The sequence below is a fragment of the Dunckerocampus dactyliophorus genome, chromosome 3 (genome assembly GCF_027744805.1).
Source record: "Dunckerocampus dactyliophorus isolate RoL2022-P2 chromosome 3, RoL_Ddac_1.1, whole genome shotgun sequence".
Lineage (NCBI taxonomy): Eukaryota > Metazoa > Chordata > Actinopteri > Syngnathiformes > Syngnathidae > Dunckerocampus > Dunckerocampus dactyliophorus.
Genome location: NC_072821.1, coordinates 21,791,787 through 21,813,828, shown reverse-complemented (window position 1 = coordinate 21,813,828; position 22,042 = coordinate 21,791,787). Strand labels below are relative to the sequence as shown.

At 41.4% G+C, this 22,042-nt stretch overlaps 1 protein-coding gene across 2 annotated transcripts in view; it reads right to left on the bottom strand.

Moving 5' to 3' along the window:
• Positions 1-743: 743 nt before the first annotated feature.
• mpped2a (metallophosphoesterase domain containing 2a) overlaps positions 744-22,042 on the bottom strand; it is a 66,810-nt gene continuing 45,511 nt past the window's right edge. For both annotated transcript variants that reach the window (XM_054770519.1, XM_054770520.1), the window contains 3 exons: positions 5,852-5,967; positions 4,353-4,466; positions 744-2,341 (listed from right to left, as the gene is read on the bottom strand). In XM_054770519.1, coding sequence (XP_054626494.1) covers positions 2,223-2,341; positions 4,353-4,466; positions 5,852-5,967 — 349 coding nt within the window. In that variant the 3' untranslated portion in view covers positions 744-2,222. The remainder of the gene's footprint in view (positions 2,342-4,352; positions 4,467-5,851; positions 5,968-22,042) is intronic.

Here is a 22,042-nt window from a genome sequence, read left to right as displayed (position 1 = left end):
AGACAATGCAGGTTTTCTTTCCAGTCGGTCACTAAAGCAGGCGATTTTAATGATCAACACCTCCTTCGATTTGTGAGCAGCAGCTCAATTAAATCACCCGCTGAAGAAACTGGTCGGAGAGAAAACATGCAGTGTCTCGGCCCTCCACGGCATGAGTTTGTCACGTGGCTCAAAGGAAGTCTGACATAGCGCATCAAAGACGAGGTACTGTGTTATTTCCACACCATGAATGCGTGATCATCAGTCATGTTGATCGTGCACCTTCCTTTGCATGATATCATTGTGTGGCAAATGTTGACCGCTCTTTTTTGATGAAGTTAAACAAACTTTTTAGCAGCTTCTTCGCTGGTGTTCGCCGGGCAGTTCCTTCTCCGTTGGTTTTCGTGGCTATTTCTTCCGGTGGGCAAAGTGGGCATCGGAATAAAAAGAATCGGAGAGAATCGGGATTTGTTAGTCCCGGTTCCCATCGACGCTCGAGACTCGATGCCCGACTCTATTCATAATGGACTGTAGCAAGTTAATTTACATTATTTCCTAAAGTAAAAAAAAGTGTTAAAAGTTAAAAGATGGCATTTATGAAAAGTAATTGTAAAAGTTTTTGCTTTGCAGAGTGGTTTTAAAGTAGAGCTATACAATGTGAGTGGCATTTAGAAATGTATCGTCTTTGGACCTTAATGATGCCATTACTGCACGTCAACAGACATTTTACAGCAAGGCAGCGCACCATTAAAAGCAGAGGCAACTTCATAAGTAAAAATCTTGCAATTTTATTTGCATATAAAGGCAGCTAAATATATCACAATGAACTGAAAAGAGAGAACTAACATTTCCATGAAGGAGGGATACAATCAGAGAAAAAGAGCGAGAGAGGAAGAGAGCACGAAAAGAGCATTTACAGCAGCAAAGTCCAAACTACTATTGGCAACATTTTTTTGTGCTAGCAAGATTGCGTTTACACACAGTGCAAAATTAGAAATAAGAAAAGAAAAGCAATAAAACACAAAAACTATCCGATTTACACTTGAGCATGTTTAGGCAGGCGTGTTGTTGGGAATAAACGGCGCCTGATGGATTGTGACTGAAATGTTTCATGTTCCGCTCTCATCCAAAATGTACCCTAATGGGAGAGTCCATACAAAAAAAAAGGGACATTTTTTGGAGAACAAGTAAGATCAATCATACGGGCGCATAGAGAAAGAAAAATACACCCTTTTTGTCATCAAACACAAGTTTAAGTACAGAAGTTTTACAACATGAATATATAATATATATATTTTTTATACATACACTTTCCAAATTAGATCAGGAGTCATTAAATGGGATGGAATACAAAGTAAATGTTTGGGCTGGAATTCAATAGCTTTCACTCCCTGCGTCAGTCAGGTGTTTTGCGGGGATGACGGACAATAAATAAGGACTTTTTCTCTGAACTCGCAGAGAGCGGGGCTCGAGCTGACAACATTAAAGCTAGTTTAAGGCAGCGTCCCTGTCAGCCAATAACAGAAATGAGAAAAACTAACAAAAATCAAATGGACCTAACACCAAATAAACGATGAACAACATAGATGGCGTCCATTGTCTGGTCAAACAAATACCAAACAGAAAGAAATTGTACAAATTCACAAAGCATTGTTTATCTTACAGATCTGACCATTATTTATCAAGAGCAAGATTGTTTAATCACAACCCCCCCACCCCCCCGCCACGTAAAAAAGGAGAATACCGGTGTCCGCCCCTCCATAGTTCATTTGCAGGGCGGCATACTGTACATCCACTTCACCAAATATTTTTCCAAGATTCTGTTGTCTGCATAACTTTGTTTTTACTTCTAAAAAGACATCATGTGTGTGTGTTACCGTGTACAAATACTGTATCCCCCTCCCTGTGTTGAGTGATTAAAGCGACAAGCCGCAGCTTTGACATGAAAAGTGAATTTTGCAGAAATGTCCAGACAGGAAAAAATCAAATCTGCAAAACATGATTGTGTTAGACCAACAGTTAAAAAAAACAAACCCTCACCGATATTCTCCTTTCATCCACAAAGACATGTATACATCTCCCCCAGTCCATCCCATCACTTCTCCAAATATTCTCAATACATTGGAGAGGCCAACAAGGAAACATCCTCTTTTTCTTTTTTTAAATTGACATATTTGTAGTAAAAAAAACGTACTTAATCCCAAATACTCACACCCACACCCCCTCCTGCATTTCCTTTGGTCTCAGGAGCTGGAGGGGTTGGGCAGGTCGAACACAATGGGGGGATTGGTGGGCTGGAAGCTGACGGTGCAAGTGGACGCATTGATGAACGTTGTGTAACCGTCTGTCATGATGCCATAGCCTACGCAGAGAACACAGCAACACTGCACATTAGACAGGTGAACAGCTACATGCTGTAGATCAGGGTTCCCCGCAGGACTACAATCTATCAGTGGCATGGGGTTCTGGGCGGGGGTGACATCATCATCTAATTTGCAAAACTGGCCATGTCGCATGAGTGCTTTGAGACCATGTCCGCACAAATATGGATACAGTCGACCCTCGTTTATCACGGTTAATTTGACCGCGATAAGTGAATTTCCGCAAAGTAGGATTCCTTATTTACAAAAGGAATCATTTTTGTAGTTAGAGCATACAATACCTGTTTAAGACCTTCTAAATTTTTTTTTTAGCATTATTAGAGCCCTTTAGACATAAAATAACACCTTTATAATCACTTTAACGCTTGTATTACCCAATATAGTTGACATAATAATAGAAAATATGACGTCTTAGACATAAATAAGACATTACATAGAGTCCCCTGTTAACAGCATACTTGGTGGCTATTGTCTCATCAATGTAACGTTCCTGACTCCTAGTATCCAGTAGGGATGTCCCGATACGATGTTCAGGATTGGTATTGCTGTATTTTGAAGATGGGATAATATCGGCTCCTGCCACAAGATCGGGCCGATCCGGTTGCTGTATCACGTTCATAAGCTCGCACGGGAAGTGCCGTTCTAACCGCTGGTTGTTTATACTAGGAACTGCCAATAAATTAGTACCGAGTTGAGAGGTTGTTAAAAAAAAAAAAATATATATATATATATATATATATATATATTCTAAATCACGCCACAAATTGATCTACAACCATTATTATTTTTTATGAAGCATTACTTTTAATGCTTTGAAGAGCTACAGTATTAACCATATTCAAACCCACAAATTCATGTTTGTAACAAAAGCTTATTATGACTTAAAAAAAAAAAAAAAAAAAAAAAAAGAATCGGTACCAGATTGGATCGGAAGCCAAAAAATGTGGATCGGGACATCCCTAGTGGCCAGTGTAGTAGAATACTACTGCAATGGAGTAGAGAACACATACGCAGTGAACACTCACAGAGGAGCTGCTGTCAGCCACAACTCACGCCAGTCACTTGCACTCTCCACCCCGCTAGCCATGCTAACACTCAGCAACTCTCCAGTAGCTGTCACACACGTCACTTCCCAGGCCCTGCCTCTTAAAGGTGCACACAACGTTACAGATATCACACTACGGTACATATCATATCATAACATCAATTTGTATTTTCGTTCATTTACCCATTTTTAGGATTGAAAAGCTTCATTTGGGCCAAGAATACATAAAATTTGCTTATATATGCATATGTTTTGACTAATTATAGGCCGTATTCTACCACAAAACGGCGCTCATTTATGAATTAATTTTAGAAAAAAAACAATGTTCAAATTGCCATTTAGCGAGGGACGAATGTATTTAAAAACACAGTTTTCCATGTGTTTACATTGGTTTTGGTCTTGAAAACCTGAGCTTTTGGAAAAGTCCGACCAGAGTGGACATTTTCAAAACTCAGACTCAATGTTTGTGTGTGGACAGGTCAAATTTGTGGCGGTCCAAATTTATTTGTGGCAGGCCACCACAAATAAATGAATGTATGGGAAATCCTGTAGGCAGATAGATAAAGAGTTTTGATGTGCAATACGTCTGAGAGACACACAAAAAAAGAAACCAACAGCAAACAGATGTATAGATAAATTACTTGATACACTTGGCAGATTTGGAAGTCCTACAAAGATTCTAGCAGTCTGGATTTTTTATGGTAGGTTTATTATAACATAAAAAAAGGAAGTTTTTTCTCTTTTTTTGTTTTTTCAATGAGATTCACTGAACTCAACAATGCGTTTCACCATCTGAGGTCTTCTCTTGCATACATACCTTTTACACAAGACCAAAATGTACCACAGCTATGCTATGGTTCTGAACAGTGGCGCTTTCATCATGTTTCATGTTTAAAACACTGGAGTTCCTGTTCCAAAAACCAACAGGACCTCTGACTGCAGCCTACCTTCATGTATGCCTCCGAATGCATGGAGTTTGGGTCGTACCCTCTTCTGCACTGTATTGAGCAGCTCCACGCAACCAACCCTCTGCAGCTCTTTAGGAACCCAGTCTCTGAAACCTGCATACACAAACACACACACGCGCACGCACACGTACAATTAGACATTCTCTATTAAAAGAGAGTGTTGCACATTTTGTTCCTACAGAAGAACGCTAGAACGCTGCAGAATGATTTATAGGCAGCGATGTACACCAAAAGGCATTTTTCCACTCATGTCAGTCCTGATTCAAATATCAAGCTACAAATACCAATTACAATAGCACTCCGCCACGGCGTAACCGATATTAAATTGTGTTGCATCAGATTTGTGTTTGGCTCTCCAAGCGCAATGTAGCCAGCGTTCGTTTCTGCAGTGTGCACTTTATTGCAAAGCCAAACACAAACAAAAAAGACATGAATAGCTCTTGGGGTAACATGCACTCTCACCACATGATTCATCATAAAAAGCATAATTCGATAACACAACTTTTGTGTTATGTATTATGAATCCCATGAAGAAAAGTGCAATATTTCTGTATGTGTGCATACAGGACCATCTGCATTCTGTGACGGGGTGACACTTGCATTGCAACTAAAAAAAAAATAACACAATTTCTGTCTCATAATTTCAATTTGCAGGCAATAATGGAGTTTTATATAGTGTAGATATTGAGTGACCAGCAGTTTAACATTAAAATGGCTCACAGGAGATTAATCAGGCATAACTTTATTGCTAACATGAATCTTTTTTATTGTTGTATTTTGTGTGCAGAGGTCTTTTTTTTCTTTTTTTTTATAATAACACACAATGTTCCTAATGTCAAATGGACCTTACATTGTTTAAGACATTTTAATTGTTTTGTTTTTTTTAACATCCTCCGTTCCAAAAAATGTTCTTGTCTTATCTTAGTTTCGCAGGATTTAACAATTCAACGATAAATAAAAATGTTATTTATTCATATTAATCATTAAACGTATTATATTTCTTGAGCGTCATACAGTTTAGATTTTTTCTGTTTTGTCTTGGCTTTTGCCTCCCCTAAAATATTGTGCCTGTGCTTGTTTGTGGCGTCTGTCACAGTGGTGCGAAATGGAGTTTCCATGCAATCAAGCCCAGCAGCAGCAGCAGCAGCAGCAGCGAGGGGGACAGAAATCACTCAATAAAACCAGATGGAGAACACAACAAAGAAAAAGGGGGGGAAAAAAAACAACAGTACCAAAACACCCGGAGAGAAAACGCAATCAGTCTGTGGTGATAAAATCAACAATACATGTTTGTTTCTTTCATAAAGTCAAACACAAATATTGAATGTTCAGGGTTCTGTTCTGCTACTGTTACATGAAAACACAGCCATCTGAGACATCGTCAGTATATATCCATGCAAATTTGGAATAATGAGCTACAACCCCATTAGATATGGTGTCGGCATGTGGGGGTGCTGTGATTGGTTAATTGGACTCACCCAGCGGAGGACCGTGGGTCATCAAGATGTCGATGCCCTCTGGGACGAGGTTCCATTTATCCAGCAGAGACTGACCCCGAGGCAGATTGAAACCCCAGCCGTTAAACCACGGAGTCCTGCAGAGGCAGATGGAGAGAGGTGGCGTGAACATCACTGTGCCGTCATTACTGCAAACATCATATTCATATGAGGTATTCCTGCACTTTCAAAGGAAACAGTTTAGAATGTGATCTTTGAATTAGTTGTGCATGCCTGTGGATCTTTCTGTGGAACTGCATTGAAATAAATGGTAATTACTGTGAATGGATTGTGACCTTTCGTCTTAAAAGGTACAGACATCCGCAATCCTAGCAGGCACAAGCGACTCAAGGACACACAGTCACATTCCAAAAATAAAGAGTGAATATCTAAACAGTAGGGAGCTCCTGTCATGTGTCAAACACCCCCCCAGCCACTGTGCAACCCGCTTCCAGATTGATTGACAGCAGCCGGGCCACCTCCGGCAGCTTGGATCAGAGTGTGCAGCTCCGGGGTGACAGGCTGTGTCTCAGGCTTCCCTGGCAGACACAAAGAGAGCCTGGATGGGGATGAGTGGGAAAGAGGGGTGGATGGATGGATGGATGCTGAGGAAACAGATGAAGAAATAGAGTGAAGTGCAGAGGTTTGAGGTTCCGTGCACATGGGGGAGGGCAGATAGAGAGAATTTGAGTAGATGTCGCTTGATAAATTGAGCCTTCATTTATCACAATAGTGGTAATGGCAATAGAGGGCCTGACAAGAGAGAAAAAGAAGATAGATTATCATCATACAGTACTGCAGAAAAACTGCACCCAAGCAGCGGCGAATAGTCAACTCAAGACAACATGGTTTGCACTCCCTGACTTGTCTGCATAGTGGGAGCAGCCTCCGGCCACTTAAAAGATGCTTCTGTGCTTAGCATGTGACCACAGGGGGGAAATGAGGGCTACCAAAGCATCAATAAGTTCTGTTACAGTGACGGATGGGTCACCTGGCTAATCAATACTTCCTGCGGCAAAGCGCGAGGCCAAGCAGACGCACTCAAGAGGATGTAAAAAATGACACTGCCATCTCTAACAAGCTCTCAAATATAAAATAATGCACTGTATTATTTAGATTGCCTGTAGGTGGTAAAGAAAAGAGCGTGCCAAAGCCCCGCATTGGTTGTGGTGTGTGAACAGTGTGAAGCGTGCGTGCACTCGGAGACAAAGGCAGCTCTGAAGCGGACTCTTCGATTGGCTCGTTTGGCAGAGAGCTGAGAAATGAGGTTAAAAATTAAACACGAGGACCAAGGGGAGCGAAGGCCACAGACTCAACTGATTAATTAGAACTAATCACACAAATCAGAGCTAATGGAAGTCTAATGGATTAGTGGGAAGACTAAGCACTTCTGCGAGGAAAATAGGGTGGCTGCGGCAGCGGCGGCGGGAGAATCTTAGAAAGCCGTGAATCAGAGCTGAGCTGGCATCGCTCGCTTGGCTGAACACACGAGGCACCAGCAGAACATTTGTCTGACTAATAGTAACACGACCAAACTTTGGAAAAAATGGCCAAATACATTTATTTCCCCTCTCCATTCAGAAAAAATAAATGATTTAGTCTAACAAAAAACTATAAAGAGCGGGAAAGAGGATTTCTACTCTGTGCTTCGCATGTTTTGTGCTGCATAAACACATTCATCAGGGAGATGAAACATAAACCCCTGACATGAACCGCGGATCCAGAGCCAACCCAAAGGTCCTGGCTGAATGCAGAGCGAGGCGCTGCAGTCGGCGCCACAATGGCCCCATTGTCAGATGTCTGCTTGTGAAATATACCTTCCATGCTCGTGCATTTGTTAACCCCCACCAAGATTAATGATGTTGCAGTCAAATAGAGGAGAGATGGTTTCCTGTGCAGCACTGACACAGGCTTCATTATATATGCACAGCTGCAGTGTATATGTGTGTGTGTGTGTGTGTGTATATGTGTGTGTGTGTAGTGTGTGAATGCATGTATGCAGAGTACACACATTGCAAATAGGTTTATATAGTCATGCGACGTATGATGAACAGTAATGTAGTACAGTACTAAAAATAATGCGTATACTGGATGTAGACCGTGTGTGTGCATGGTCCTGTCGTGCCTTATTGACACTTGCCATCTGGAGCCTGTTGCCATGGAAACAAAGCAGGAGCGTCTGCAGGCGCAGTATGAAGTCAAACACGTTATCCAGAAAAAAAAAAAAAGTCAAAGTAAGAGACTAAGAAAGGAGGACCTTCTATAACTCAAATAACAGTACTTGGCTCAGACACACAAAAAGCATCACAAGCACAAAAGGCTGGTAACCGTGGTAACAGGCACATTTAATGATCCCTCTGGGAATCAAATGGTGGAAATAGGTTAAAAATCAGCCCGCAGCGGAGGTGATGCAGACAAAAGCAATTTAGCCCTCATGTGCAGAACGCCAATATTCAATTAAGCTGTTGGACATCATTAGGATGGCGGCTCTCTCAGGGCGCAACACTGCTCTTAACCCCTGTGTGCCCCGAGCCCTTTCTTGGTCCCGAGACAGGCAATGATACCTCCAACACTGGGCACCAGAGAACATGATTGTTTAAGGGTACAAGGCCACATACTAATTGTAATTGAAAACCGTCACAACAAAAATAAAAATAAGGAAAACAGTTAGCCCCAGTGGACCCCCACCCTCTTTGTCCACAGTCTTGCTGAGAGGTTGTACTGGGCCTGTATTACTGCAAAAGTCAACACTCTTCTGTCCTTCCAGGCGGTGCAAAGTGTACCTATTGACGTCCCTGCAATGCAAAATGTATCCCACAGGGGTGAGATATATTTCTTTGAATATGAAAAAGATAATTGACTTCCCTCTTCCCCCCCACTCATCTCCGTGTTCACCAACAAGTCTCCAATTACGGTAAAAGTGCTGTTGTAATGTTCATTTATACATATATAATTTATATGTGTTTTTTGCACTAGAATTATTCTCTACAAAATGTTTTTGTTTATATTTCTGTGTGTCTGGAACGGATTCATTGGATTTACATGATTTCCTATGAAAACAAATTGTACCTTTCAGTCTTTGTCTGACCTTTTGGAACAGATTAATGACAAAAACTGTTTCTGAATAATAATGGCTTCAAGTAACATTTTAACATTCTTGACAGCCATACAAGTGTAAAAAGCAGAAAACCCCAGTAGTAATAATAATTACCTAATGGCTAACCAGCTAATGTTGGCAGTCAACCACTGCTCGTCGTTATGCTCACTCTCATCTGCAATAGCCAACTCTTGGCTCAACCTACATCGAAGCTGAACTGAGCTCTTGTGAGGTAGGTAGTAAGATTTTACTTCATGTTCGACTTTTGAGGTGTATAGTTCCCCAAATTGTATTACCTTTGGGGCCTTCATATTCATCATTGCACAGCATACCCGATACACAGAAGACTAAAATCCAAAAGACTAATGCCCCTGAAGCTTGTAAAACCCCTAGATCAGTGATCCTCAACCCCCGGGCCACGGCCCAGAATGTTTTATTTTGAAAAGTGGCCGGATTCTCTCTGTTACATCCGTCTCACTTGACGCATGTCCATTGTGCGTGTGCTAACTTTCTCTCTACTACTACTGTATTTTTACCATTGTTCTTTCACCTCATATTTGGTGTCAAATGCTGATACTATGTGGGAATGCATAAAGGTAAGTTTTGATGACTTATTGAGTGCTAATGTGCACATTTGTCCCAAATTAATTCATGTCTCAAATTAGTTCAAGTCAAACAGCGATGTAATAATCTCTCTGGAAAAACCCCAGGCTTGAACTGGTGGATGGTGGGTCGCCATTCATTTTGTGCTTTTAATTTGATGTTATTCATGTCTTAGTTTTACACAATACATAACACATAAGATAAATTAGATCGCTAAAATGTGAACACAAGCCGATCCGTGGGTCAAAAACGTTTGGGGACCCCTGCCCTAGATGATGGCATTCATCACTTCCCCTCAAAAGCTTAAAAATAAAAAACAAAATCTTCAGCTCTCCTGAATAGTCCATCTCTTTCTCTCTCTCACACACATACACACACACACAGACAATTGCAAGGGAAGGAAACAGAGTGTGTGGGTGTTTTGGTCAAAACATGTCATAGATCTATGATGTATGATCTATGATCTGATCCACCACCTTAAAAAGCTGGAGAACTGCTGCACCATAGGATATCACCATGGTGGTGGACACATGATGGCACAAACAAGCTGCACTGTGACCAGATAACAACAGAGGGTGAGTGTGTTTGTGCGTTTGTGTGTGTGTGTGTGTGCACAGGACCAGTGATCCATTGTGTCTGGCCTCTTGAGTCAGAGCGGCTCTGAGGTCAGAGAGAGGAGGGGTCTAATTGATCAACCTGTCAGAACCAATGAGGAGGGCCATGTTAATGGGACTTTTATAAGCCTCATGGGGTGCACCACCTGACACTTGGTTGTATGACTATGTGCAAAGCAGTCCTATGTGTGTGTGTGTGTGTGTGTGCATGTGTGTATTTCAGTGTGTTATCCCAGAGCCCAGGTAGCCTTATTAAAAGGAGCCAAGTGGAGGCTTTTGACAAATGGCCTCTCAACACCAAGGCCACCTTTGCAAACTTTGGGGACAGGGTGGAAAGCTAAGTCACAGGGGTGAAGGGTGTGTGTGTGTGTGTGTGTGTGTGCGCTCTGTCCCAGCACTAATAACCTGTGCCTAGTGACTGATGGAGTGTGGAATGGATTAATCTTGCTGCAGTCATGCTGCCAAAGCCAAGGCGCAAAGGGTTAGCCATCAGACTTAGCCCGCTTAGGAAAGGCTACAACCAGTGGGACATGGTGGTGCGCGCGGGCACACGTACGCACACACACACACGCAAACACATGCACACACACATACAAACACACCAACAGACAGACAGATACACAAACACTCTCCCCAGGGTTTGTCTCCATGCTGAGATGCAGTCAGCTGCAGTTTGACCTGCAGACCAGTAACGTAAAACAACCGCTGTCTCAGCCAGCAGATGCTTTGTAGCAAACACAGCTGCTCTCACTGACCTGGCAGCTTCACAACCCACAGGTCTGTCAGGGTGTTTTGTGTGCTCGAAAATGAGGGACAGGTATGGAGGGAAGACAAAAAGAAGTGGAAAGTGTGTAATGTTTTAGCTAGGAATGAAATAGCCGCAGCAATATAACAATGTAAGTATTTTCTACCATGCATGCACAACTACACACATGCGCACGCACACAAAATACTCCTCACTTTTGAACCTTGCTAGAATAAAACTGAGTCTTTCTCCTTAAGCTTAGGTCACAACCGGACGTACGATTTTTTGGGCCGTGCGCTTTCGGCCGTTCCCCAAATCGCTGCCTTTTTTGTTTGTTTGTGGAGAACGTAGTTGTGGTGACCATGAAGGAGTATGATCTCGAGACGCATGGAGGACGTATGAAACATCTGAACGTGCGTTGGCTGCACTATTTATGTATGTGGGCTGAATGTGTGGCGCACGACACACACGGGAGTCCGCAAGGTGACGTACAAAAAAACGAACATTCCGCCCAAACCTGACACCAGCAAAACGTATGACACACGTCGGCCGAACAGGCAAGTGCCTACGTTTGTCTTGCAACACGTAAAAAACGTAAGCGCCCGTAGAGTTTGTTTTATGTGTCTACGACTCAAAAATCAGCACATCAGATGCGAGCACACCGTGCGTTTCTTGCGCTTTTTTGCACATAGACCGGCCGTAGGAGCCCGTACGACCAGTTGTGATCTAGGCTTTAGTGCGTTTCCTACAATTAAGTCTTTATTTCATTTAATCAATATCTTAGGTGAAAACAGAAAACACTAGATTAAAAAGTGACAAGATTTCTTGTTCGGATAAAAAAAAAAAAATTCTTATGGGCACTAGGCCTGGAAGATTAATAAAAAAAATGATAAGTTCTCATAGAATCAATCTCGCGTATCGTCTCGTGACCTGAGTGTCTTGTGACACCCCTAGAAAATGCACATTTTCAGTTGCAAAATATTACTGCGCTGTAGTCAGTCCTATGACGGCAGCTGGCTAATTTAAAGCATTTTGCAAAACAAATCTTGTGACAGTTAAGAAGACAGTCATAAATCTCTTATGACGTCCAAGTACGTGGGGATTTTGTCTCCCGTATAACAATGAGCTGCTAGAGTTAATGGGATGCCATTAAAACACAATTTCCTCCTCGCTGTACTGATTGACACCACCAACATAAAAATACGTGACTGCAACCAAGAGAGGCTCACTATATAGTGAATTGTGCTGCAATCGGGCGACCCTGTAGGAGTGATAAGAGACAGCACTGTTATGATAAAATATAGATGGAACTAGCAGCATCTTCGGCAGAGGCTTCACTGATGGTGGAAAACAATTTACGTGAAATGTTTGCGTCTGGAGGCTTGTGAACTGAGCGCGATATAATAAAATGTGCCAGGGAGGCAAAATATCAAAGCTGTGATGTTCCTGGTGCATGTCTGCATGTGGATGTGGCAGGTGGTGCTCGGGATGAGCTGTGAGGTGTTGTTAGAAAACAGATTTGAACATGGAAGTCTGAAAAGCTGGGCAGGTCAGGAGAAACTGAAAACCAGACTTATAAAAAGAGAAGGAATCTGGGTCCTATTCACTGAGCCTGTATGGCGGCTGAGGGGGCCGGGGCAGAGACCTATTCAACCTGCCCTGAGACACAGGGCCATGGGTCCCATTACCCTTCTCCAGCCCCGACCTCCGTGAACTTGATCCAGGAGAACAATGCAAAACAAGGGAGGGTGGCGGGGGCAAGTGAAGTGAAGGGAGGCAGTGAGGATAATATATCTGGGAAATGAGCGAGCGGGGAAATTCTGTGACAAAAACTGACAGGCCACGTTTCATTTCGAGCTGGGCTCTAAGGATCATGTTTGAGCTTTTTCTCTGAGCAATTAAAAAAAGAGGCCCCAATCGAAAATACTGAAGACCATGCTAATCTTGCTGCACAAATAGCACAGCAGCAGCATCACCAAAACTGGAAAAAAAAAATTCAAATACAATTCCTTGGTGACTAAACATAGAAGCTGGGCTACATGATTGCATATCTGCCGACCCAGAAGGCAGTCGAGAGGAGCCACAAAAAATGTAATCGTTGTAAATTATCACTGAACCATGACCGCCAATGAACACTATCAACACAGCATACACTTTGTTCCACTTGATGAGTTCAACACACAATTCAACACTTTTCTTTCTCATCATAAATAGCATAATCAAAACAATGTGGGATCACACATCGATAATAAGCTAAGATAAAAAAAAAATTAACTCAATCAATCCACATCAACATTGAACATCAAAGTGCTTGTCCACAGTAGGCAATATATTTTCCTCCTTTCTTTCTCATTAGTTGTCTTTATATCATCAGCTTTGCAGCAGCTGTGCAGCGAGTGAAACAAAGAAGGCACCAAATCAGGTTCATCGTTAAAGGTCTGCTACTATTCCGGCACAAACCTTTACTTTCTCATATTAGAAAACAGAAATCCAGCGTTTATAATCCTATAAACCTTGTTCGAAATCCTGCAAAGGTAGTAAACATGATAGTTTATAGTGTCTTCCCTCATTCAATTCCTCTTCTGCTATACTTGCAATGATTTAATGGTGTGTGGTATTCTTAGATTAGATTTAATAAAAGCATTCACTCTTATGTCAAGAACAAATGCACAACATCACAGTTGTGTTTATAAAGGTAGCAATGTGCATATACTTTCCTCAAACAGGAAAGAAAACAGCGGGTTTTCACAGAGAACTGTCAAAGGGCTGGGAGCACACCCTGCCTTGTACCAGCATAACAGGCTGACAGTCTTCCCTGTCGAGGTCAAAGATCGAGGTGTTGGCGAGAGGTGGGGGGGTGTTAAAGGCAACAGGAAGGGCCGCCAGGTCAAAACAGTGCAGATACATGCCACTCTGTCTGCAGCTATTGTCTTGACCTCACAACAAGTGGATGTTAGTGAGGGCACGGAGTCATAGCAGCAACAATAGGCACAGGAAAGCACACAAACTGGTATTGTTGGTCTCCAGGGTTTGTATACAACAAGCTGGAACACAGATAACCCACATGGCAGCGTGCACTAAAGGCTAGTGCGGGAAAAAATACGGTAGTACTGACCAAAGTATTGAGACACATCTCTTTAACATTCAATTCATTGCTCATAAATTGGACGAGGCCCCTTAGTTTCTCGTTCTGCATGTAGGGAATAATGGCCAGCTGTCCCAACACTAGTCTTTGTAATTTCAGGCGTGCATACATGCATGTGCGGGCGTAATGTCATGTGATAAATTGAGGACACCTCATGTATTTGCAGAGCTTCCAATGCATGTAATTGATCGTGGCGGTGCGCCACACCAAAATAAGAACCACAACGCCTTACAAATGAAATAAAAAGTACGCATCCCGCATTCACGCATTGTCACTTATTTACCGTGAGAATGAAAAATAGTGTGGAAAATGTGGTGTCGATTGACAACAGCTTGTCAGACTATCGACCACTTTTCTAGCACCTTTGTTTACACACATTGCCTGACTCTCACACCTTCTCTGGCGACAGCTGGGTAGCTAGCTACAGTAATCCGCCTATCCTCTGGTCCAAGCAATGTGGTTCGTTCGGAGCTCGCTTTTGTCCCGGGGAAGCTGCAATGGCTATCACGTTTATGGCGACACGATCACAGGGGTCTCCAACAGGTAGTTTGTATGCTAGCAGTAGCTCACCAACTGGTGTAGAGTAGCTCACCAAATAATACTTGCTTCAACTTTTTGTATTTTTATAACTGCTCAATTCAGACATGATGCCTGTATTTCATGACAAATGAGCACAAAATAGCATAAAGCCAATGAGCACACTGTTTGAAAGGAGATGCTTTGCTTTGTAAATAACGTACAATTGAAATGTTGCCAGTCACATATTATTGAACAATTCATGTCAAATGTATTTGTATTATTACTATTATTATGATCGTAATCAGGCATCTAATTTAATAAAGGTTTGTGTCAAATACTACAATAATTTGTACTTTTGTACTAATGGTCACATAGTGCTAGGTGATTAAATAGGTCAGGTAAGAAAAGGAGGCACAATTTTGTAGACTCTCAGCTTAAGTGCGCTCAGCCAGGCTGCAGACTTTGCCATTAAATTAACTGTTTTGCAGTGTTTTGTGTTCATGCTCCGCTGGTTGTTGAAACAGTTAAATAAATGAGCTAATAAACGAGTAAGTCATACAAATTATTTGTCATGATAAAAAATATATGTGATAACATATATAAGTTAAATCTTCTCCAGCTGAAGCGCTGCTCATAAAAAGGTGAAAATTCGGCCAAACATGAACCCCTACTGTGTTGCCTGGGATATTCTTTTTCTGACATATACACCACATAATGACATTCTTACCAAACACCAATGAGTAAATGTGGGACTAAATGTCACCTACTATAACTTTTTAACGATTTTCTGTAAAGATTGGTTGGAAAATATGCTTGCCATAAAAAACAACAACACATTTTTGCACTTTTACCCAAAAGTGAGCAACCCTTTGTCTACTGTAATGAGTATAAAACTGAGTAGTATATATGTATTACATGTATGCCAGCATTTCTTCCAGCGCATTATGACACAAAGCGCCACAAATGTCATTTATAGTCTCCACGTGTGGATGTGGAGTTTTATCATTTAAACTGTCACAGCGGACACTGATCTGCACACCTTATTCCACTGGCTACCCTTTAACTGCTACGCTGCGTGCAAGGTTTATTCATCCAAGGTTGAACTCATTAGTGCTCCAACCAATGCTCCAATCGACAATCTTATGACACACCAAACATCAACAAGTGTCTAGGAAGTATGTGGTTGATCTTTTTCTGTCCAACATCATAGATGTAATAGATGACTTGACAAGAAACACAGACTTATCGCGACCTAAGAACCTCCGGAACATAAGTCAGTCATTTATTTTGACACCAACACATGGATGTCACGACCACCCACGGTGGAGGTCCATACTGCAACCATTTGGAGATAAGGACTGTTCTGTTCTTGCCACAAAGAACTGCAGAGTGTTGAACAGGAAGGAAGGGAAGTCCTGCAGGATGATGTGAATGCTATCACAACCGGGCAGAACGCCGTAGGTTGACTGGCCTTCTGTTTATGGACCTGTCCTAACTGCTGTGATTCATAGCTGGCTCAAGACAATCCTCGTCCACCTTTTGACCACACAGCTTCACGTCAGACTAAGTGGCAAAGGTGGAAACAAGTCGGTGTTTTCCAAGTCTCAAGTAGGCATGGGCCCGTATGAGACTCTCATGACGGTTTCACGGAATTATAATTACAACTCTAAAATGTGTTATTTTGAAAAGAAGAAGAAACAATTTTGAACACTATAATAGAACATGATGGAAGTGGACCATATGTATTTAAAATAAATAACAACATTATATCTAAATAAATAAATAAAATGCAGTTCTCAATGCAGTCTACAGCGGCTAATCCTTCGGCTCATGTCACAAGACCATAAATATTTTCTTAATTAAAAAAAGTAACAACAGACTGCAAATAAATACAAACACTGGCTCCATCAGTGGCTCAAAAAAGGTCACAACATAAATCATTACAAAAAAATATCGTAATGTTATGTTATTATTTCATAGCGGGGTGAATGTGCAGCTCACATTGTCCATTGTTTTGGAATTGTTGGTTTGTGCATTTGCCGAGTTTATATTAATTTGCTTGCGTCAACAAATTTCACTTCCATGTGATTGTTTGTTAGCAACTGTTGCTAAGTGGTTGTTGCCTGTTGTTCAGAGGAAAGTAAACGATTTATACCACTTATTCTCAGCTCCTGTCTCGTTCTGAATCACATCGCCACATTTGTTGACCCTCGACTTGAGTAACATGTTGACCGACAACGATGACAACAGCATGGCCGTACCGGTGGAATAACGACACTTCGAGTTCTGCCAGCTTACGCTACTGCGCATGCATATACAAGGACACTTGTTGTAAATAGAGTACATCTTCTAAATGTGCACCCCTTTGAAGGAATCTTTCACGTGAGTAAAATGTTTTACTTAATAATGCTGAGTGTATCTTTTCATTTACCACACGTTTTAAGCTGCAACGTGTAGTGTCAGTACGTGTTTACACTACAAGCCATGGCATTTGCGACATATTAGGTCATGATATTCACGTTACCATATCGAAAATGTACTTAAATAGTGTTAGGAGCTTACACATTAGTTTGGTAGCTGCAAAGCCATGTGAAATACATACTAAATCCACACGATTTAGGATGCAAACCATAGGGGCACACGTTTTGTCACACCAGCACCACTTGATGCCAACATCACTGCTAGCTATGTCGCGGTGGTTAAGTTGTCGACTTTTGGCAACACATCTCATGCCTGTGGTTTCGGCCCAGTTCGAAGCCCAGTTCCAGCAGCGAGGAATAACAAAAGACGTATTTCCTCATAGTGGCCGCAGTGGACCTCCACTTTCTCTCGCACCGTAGGACGGTACAACGGACTATTTTAGCGGTTTTTGAAACCATGACATTTTCATACCTCGACACTGGTAACCGGCCCATGCCTGGGCTTTAACATGTCTCAAATCAAGTCCAAGTCAGGTCTCAAGTCAAGACAATACTGTGAAACCGTCAAACTGTGATGTTTTTGCCCAAAATTATCATATCATCGAAATCTGATACCAGCCCACTGCACAAGACAAGGCAGTTATTTTTTCAGGGCTCTTTGTCTAAAATAACTGTATTGAGCAGAAAAAGAACCACTACTCTCACAACTCACAAAAACCTAAAAATATGTACAGTATTTGTATGTTTTAAAGGACCAATATATAAAGCTACAGTACAGACTCCCTCAGAAGAGCATATACTGTACAGTACTAGCGATCAGATGTGCGGTCGCATTAAAAAGATTTGAGCTGCAGAATAACAGCTTTGCCATTCTGACTGAGGCTTTGCCTCATCCTTTTCCATCTTAAACATTCATGTTCTCCACCTTGAAAGCATGAGAGAAAACTCTCCTCTCAGTATTAAAAACCTTCCAGCAATGGAACTCTACTGCCTTGTTGTCACTGAATGCATTACTTATTCATCTGAGCCGCATTTGTGCAGAAATGAAATGTGCCAGCACTATGTTGGTGACCTTTCACACCAGCATCAAAGAAAAAAATGCTCCAAGATCAAACCCCTGTTTTGGCAGAAAAAAATAAAATCACAACAATAAAATAATGTTAGTGCAAGGCAGCTACACCTAAGGCCGCAAGTCAGGGACACCGGGCTTCCTCTGCTGTTCAAATATTTGTCCAATCAAAACAAGAGACACAGCATGGGACGCAAAGCAAGATGGCGTCCTACTGTGCCACCGCCCACACGTGCACATCACGTCAAGCACGGAACAAAAAACACAAGCAGATGGACAGATTCAGATGTCACACACGTACATCAAACACATGCGGTTCTTTCTTCTTTAACCGCAGTATTGATGCTGCTTAGCTGGAGTTTTTAAGCTTCTTCACTTTGGAATCAGTTGTTAGCCTCAGGTCGGGTTCTGGGGCTGGTTACCGAGCCATCTTGGGCTCCCTTCCAGGGGATTGTGATTGCATTTTATCGCCTGAAGCAGGCTGCCCATGCCATGCATCCCTCCTCATGTCAATGACATCTGGTTTGCTCACGGCTACTGTAGTTTCCCCTGTGCTCCCTTACTGTGCTCCATCTTTTGATTAAGCCTACACTGCTCATAATCACAACCAGTTCTCCTTCCAAACCCACCCTATACCTGCAATTGTATACAGAGCAGGGAGACAATTGCTAAAATATGAGGATACAAGAGCTCATTCTCAGAGGAGTTTGGGGAGAGGTTTAAACATTACCACGCTGGTCATCGCCGCACAGCTTGTGCAAGGAAAAGGGACCATACTACACACCTCCACATGTAGGGGTGTAACGATTCGTTTTTAATAATGATTCGATTTGTGTCACGATTTGTGGTTGCTGATACACTTCAAGGACGATACTGGTTCATCTAGAACGATACGATCCAAAACGATTCAGTAACTTTAAATCGATTCAGTCACTTTTTAGCCAAAAATTCAACCAGCGTGACTGTGAAATAAATACCTGGATACTGGACAGTGCAGGTGAACTTTACTAGATTCCCGTGGTTTTTTGTAAGGGAATCAGGTATAAATCAGCAATAATGCTGACGTACTTAAAAATAAATTACCAATGAGCACAAAAAAATTACTTAAAAATGTAATACAAAATCAGGATGAACAGAGGGTGGTATAGCTTGTCATGATGAATTATTTACTTATAGTATTTACTTATAATAGTGCAATCCAAACCTGCACTTTGCATCAAATGAGGGACATTATGCAAATTCCTCAGCAAATGAATGTGGTACGGTATCTTCAATTAGGTGTTGAAACTTTCTCACCCGAATGGGCCGATGGAAGCAGGGGCTTTTTTTGGGCTGATAATCCTCCTGATCAGAGCAGCCATTCGAAAGAACAGTGCAGCAAATAGCAAGAATACACTGACAGAAGTTTTGCAGTGCAAATTTTACAACATTTTGAAATATGTAAAATCAAATCTGTGAATAATCTGTCTGATGAAACATGGCTTGAGCTTTAATTTGATACCTCATTCACTTTTCTAGCCCAAGTATTAAAGAAGTTAAAGCAAATTTCATACCGGAAAATAGTGCCTTTGGTTCCCGTTGCTTTAACACTGAGTCAAGACAAAATCTGTAATCGACCCACGGACCTTGGCAAGTACAACCGTACTACAAAATATATATCATATCTTAGGCTGTGACATTTACATTTTTTTGATAATCAAAAAGTCCAGGGAAGAAAATCAAGGGGCAAAATGATCATAATTCATAATGTTGAAAATATAGACATTTTTTGTACTATCTGAGCTTTTAAACTACTATTGCTTGCCCGTGGTGGTGGACTTATATTTTTTGGCTTCAAAAATGTAATTTGGAGAAAGTTGCATCCTGTCCCTTTAATACAAGACCTAATAACAGAAGAAAAGGCTAAACTGTGATCAACATTCTAAGATGGACTAATGAATGTAATATGGTTATTATTGAGCTCAGAGTTCCGCAGTGGTGTACAGTATAGTGAAACTACTGCGAGGTCTCGCTAATAATTTGCATTTAATTGGCAGCATGAGAGGGACTTAAGAAATTCTTTTTTTCTCTCGGAGTTAATTATGCAAAATCTGAAGTGCCCCATTGCTAGGGTATTCATTACCGAGGTGACTAACCTGCATGCCCATAAGCAGTAAAGCTAGCCATATCGTTTTAGTTAGCGCAGATATTCAGTTAACGAACGGCAAACCATTAATTGCGCAGGTACATAAGGAGGCATGACCCTTTTACAAAGAGTTGCAAAGAGGTGGTGCATCATCATCACAAACCCACCTTGTGTTTTACAGGCTCATAGGGTAAAGAGACTTACAATGTGTTTACACAGTGGCATCTCTGAACTAGTATTAATGATACAGCCACTTAGCATTCAGAGGCACTGGTCTCAGCCACGCTGTTTGTTTCACAGGTCATTAAATTTATGCCGCAGCCCTAATGTTCATTACAGCAGCAAGCTGGCCATGGGGTCTGTAACACTCGCTCACTGTCTTTAATCCCCCGCTGTATTCCTCCTGCTGGCTCTCGCTCAGTCTCCCTTCTCACGGGTCTCAGTGCATTTGCTTGACAACAATTATTTCCTGCTTTAATTAAAAGAATTGCAGCAGTAGTTCCAGGTTTGCCCGACGCTTTTAATTCACGTGGCACACAAGCACAGAGATCATTTGTCATCCAATTCTTGGACAGATGGTGGAGTGTGGAAGATCGTTGAAGTGTTTAGGAACAACTACACATTTGAAGAGCATGCTTTTTATGAATGCAGCTTGTGCTAAATACGCTGCGGGGCTAGTTTTCTGGCTTATTCAACATTTTTCTTTGAACAAACCAGTGGTAGAAAACATTGAACTCTAAGGTAAAAACAAACACACGATAAAAGAACAACATGATTTAAATTAACAAAAGCAAATCATAAAAGCCATATTTTGGAGTGGCCTCTTATTGTGGCCAGCCTGAGGCACACCTGTGCAATAATCATGCTGTCTAATCAGCATCTTGATGTGCCACACCTGCAAGGTGGCTGGATTTTCTCGGCAACGGAGTAGTGCTCACTAACGCAGATCTAGACAGATTTGTGAACAATGCTTGAGAGAAATAGGCCTTTTGTGTGCATAGACAAAGTTTTAGTTCTTCTGTGTTCAGGGGCAAAAACAAAAAAGTTGCGTTTCAATTTTTGTGTATAGAGCAATCCCTCATTTTTCGCGGTTAATTGATTCCAGACTCAACCGCCATAAGTGAATTCAATATTAATATGGATGGAATTATTTCATACTTAGAGCACAGAAAACATTTTTTTTTTACAGATACTTCAAATAAAACACAAAATAGCCTTCAACTTTTGTTGCTGTGAACATTGCACTTAAAGCAATGAGTTATTTGAATAAAGAAAATACTTCCAGTATAATAAACACATACTTCTACGAAAGAAAATATTTTTAGTTGAAAGTTTCTTTCCAGTAGTGCCATATCACAGACAGTAAAAAGTACAAAACATTGCAGAAGGTTGTTTTTGTTTTTAATTTTTGCTTAAGTGGCACGGAAGATCTCAACTAGTATTGCTCTTATACAACGACGTGTTCCGTTTTGAGGCGGTAAAACACATCGGTCATGTTAGTTCTCTTTGCCGGAATAGGCATAGGCCGGTTACTGGTTTCAAGGTATTCCATGGTATGGAAAAGTCACGGTCATACTGTTTCCACCATTTGAGAGAAACTGGAGGTCCAGTGTGTGTGCTTGAAAATGCTTAATTTGGGCAAAGAATACATACAATTTTCTTCAATATGCACATTTTTGACTAATAATAAGCCGTACTCAACAACGAAACGGCATAATTTATTAATATATTTTCTAAAAAACTTGATAAAGTGATGCCGCAAAATTGGAACCGCGATGTGGCAAGGAAGGACTGTGTAGTTTTTAATGGTCAGATGGCTTAAATCTGAATCAAGTC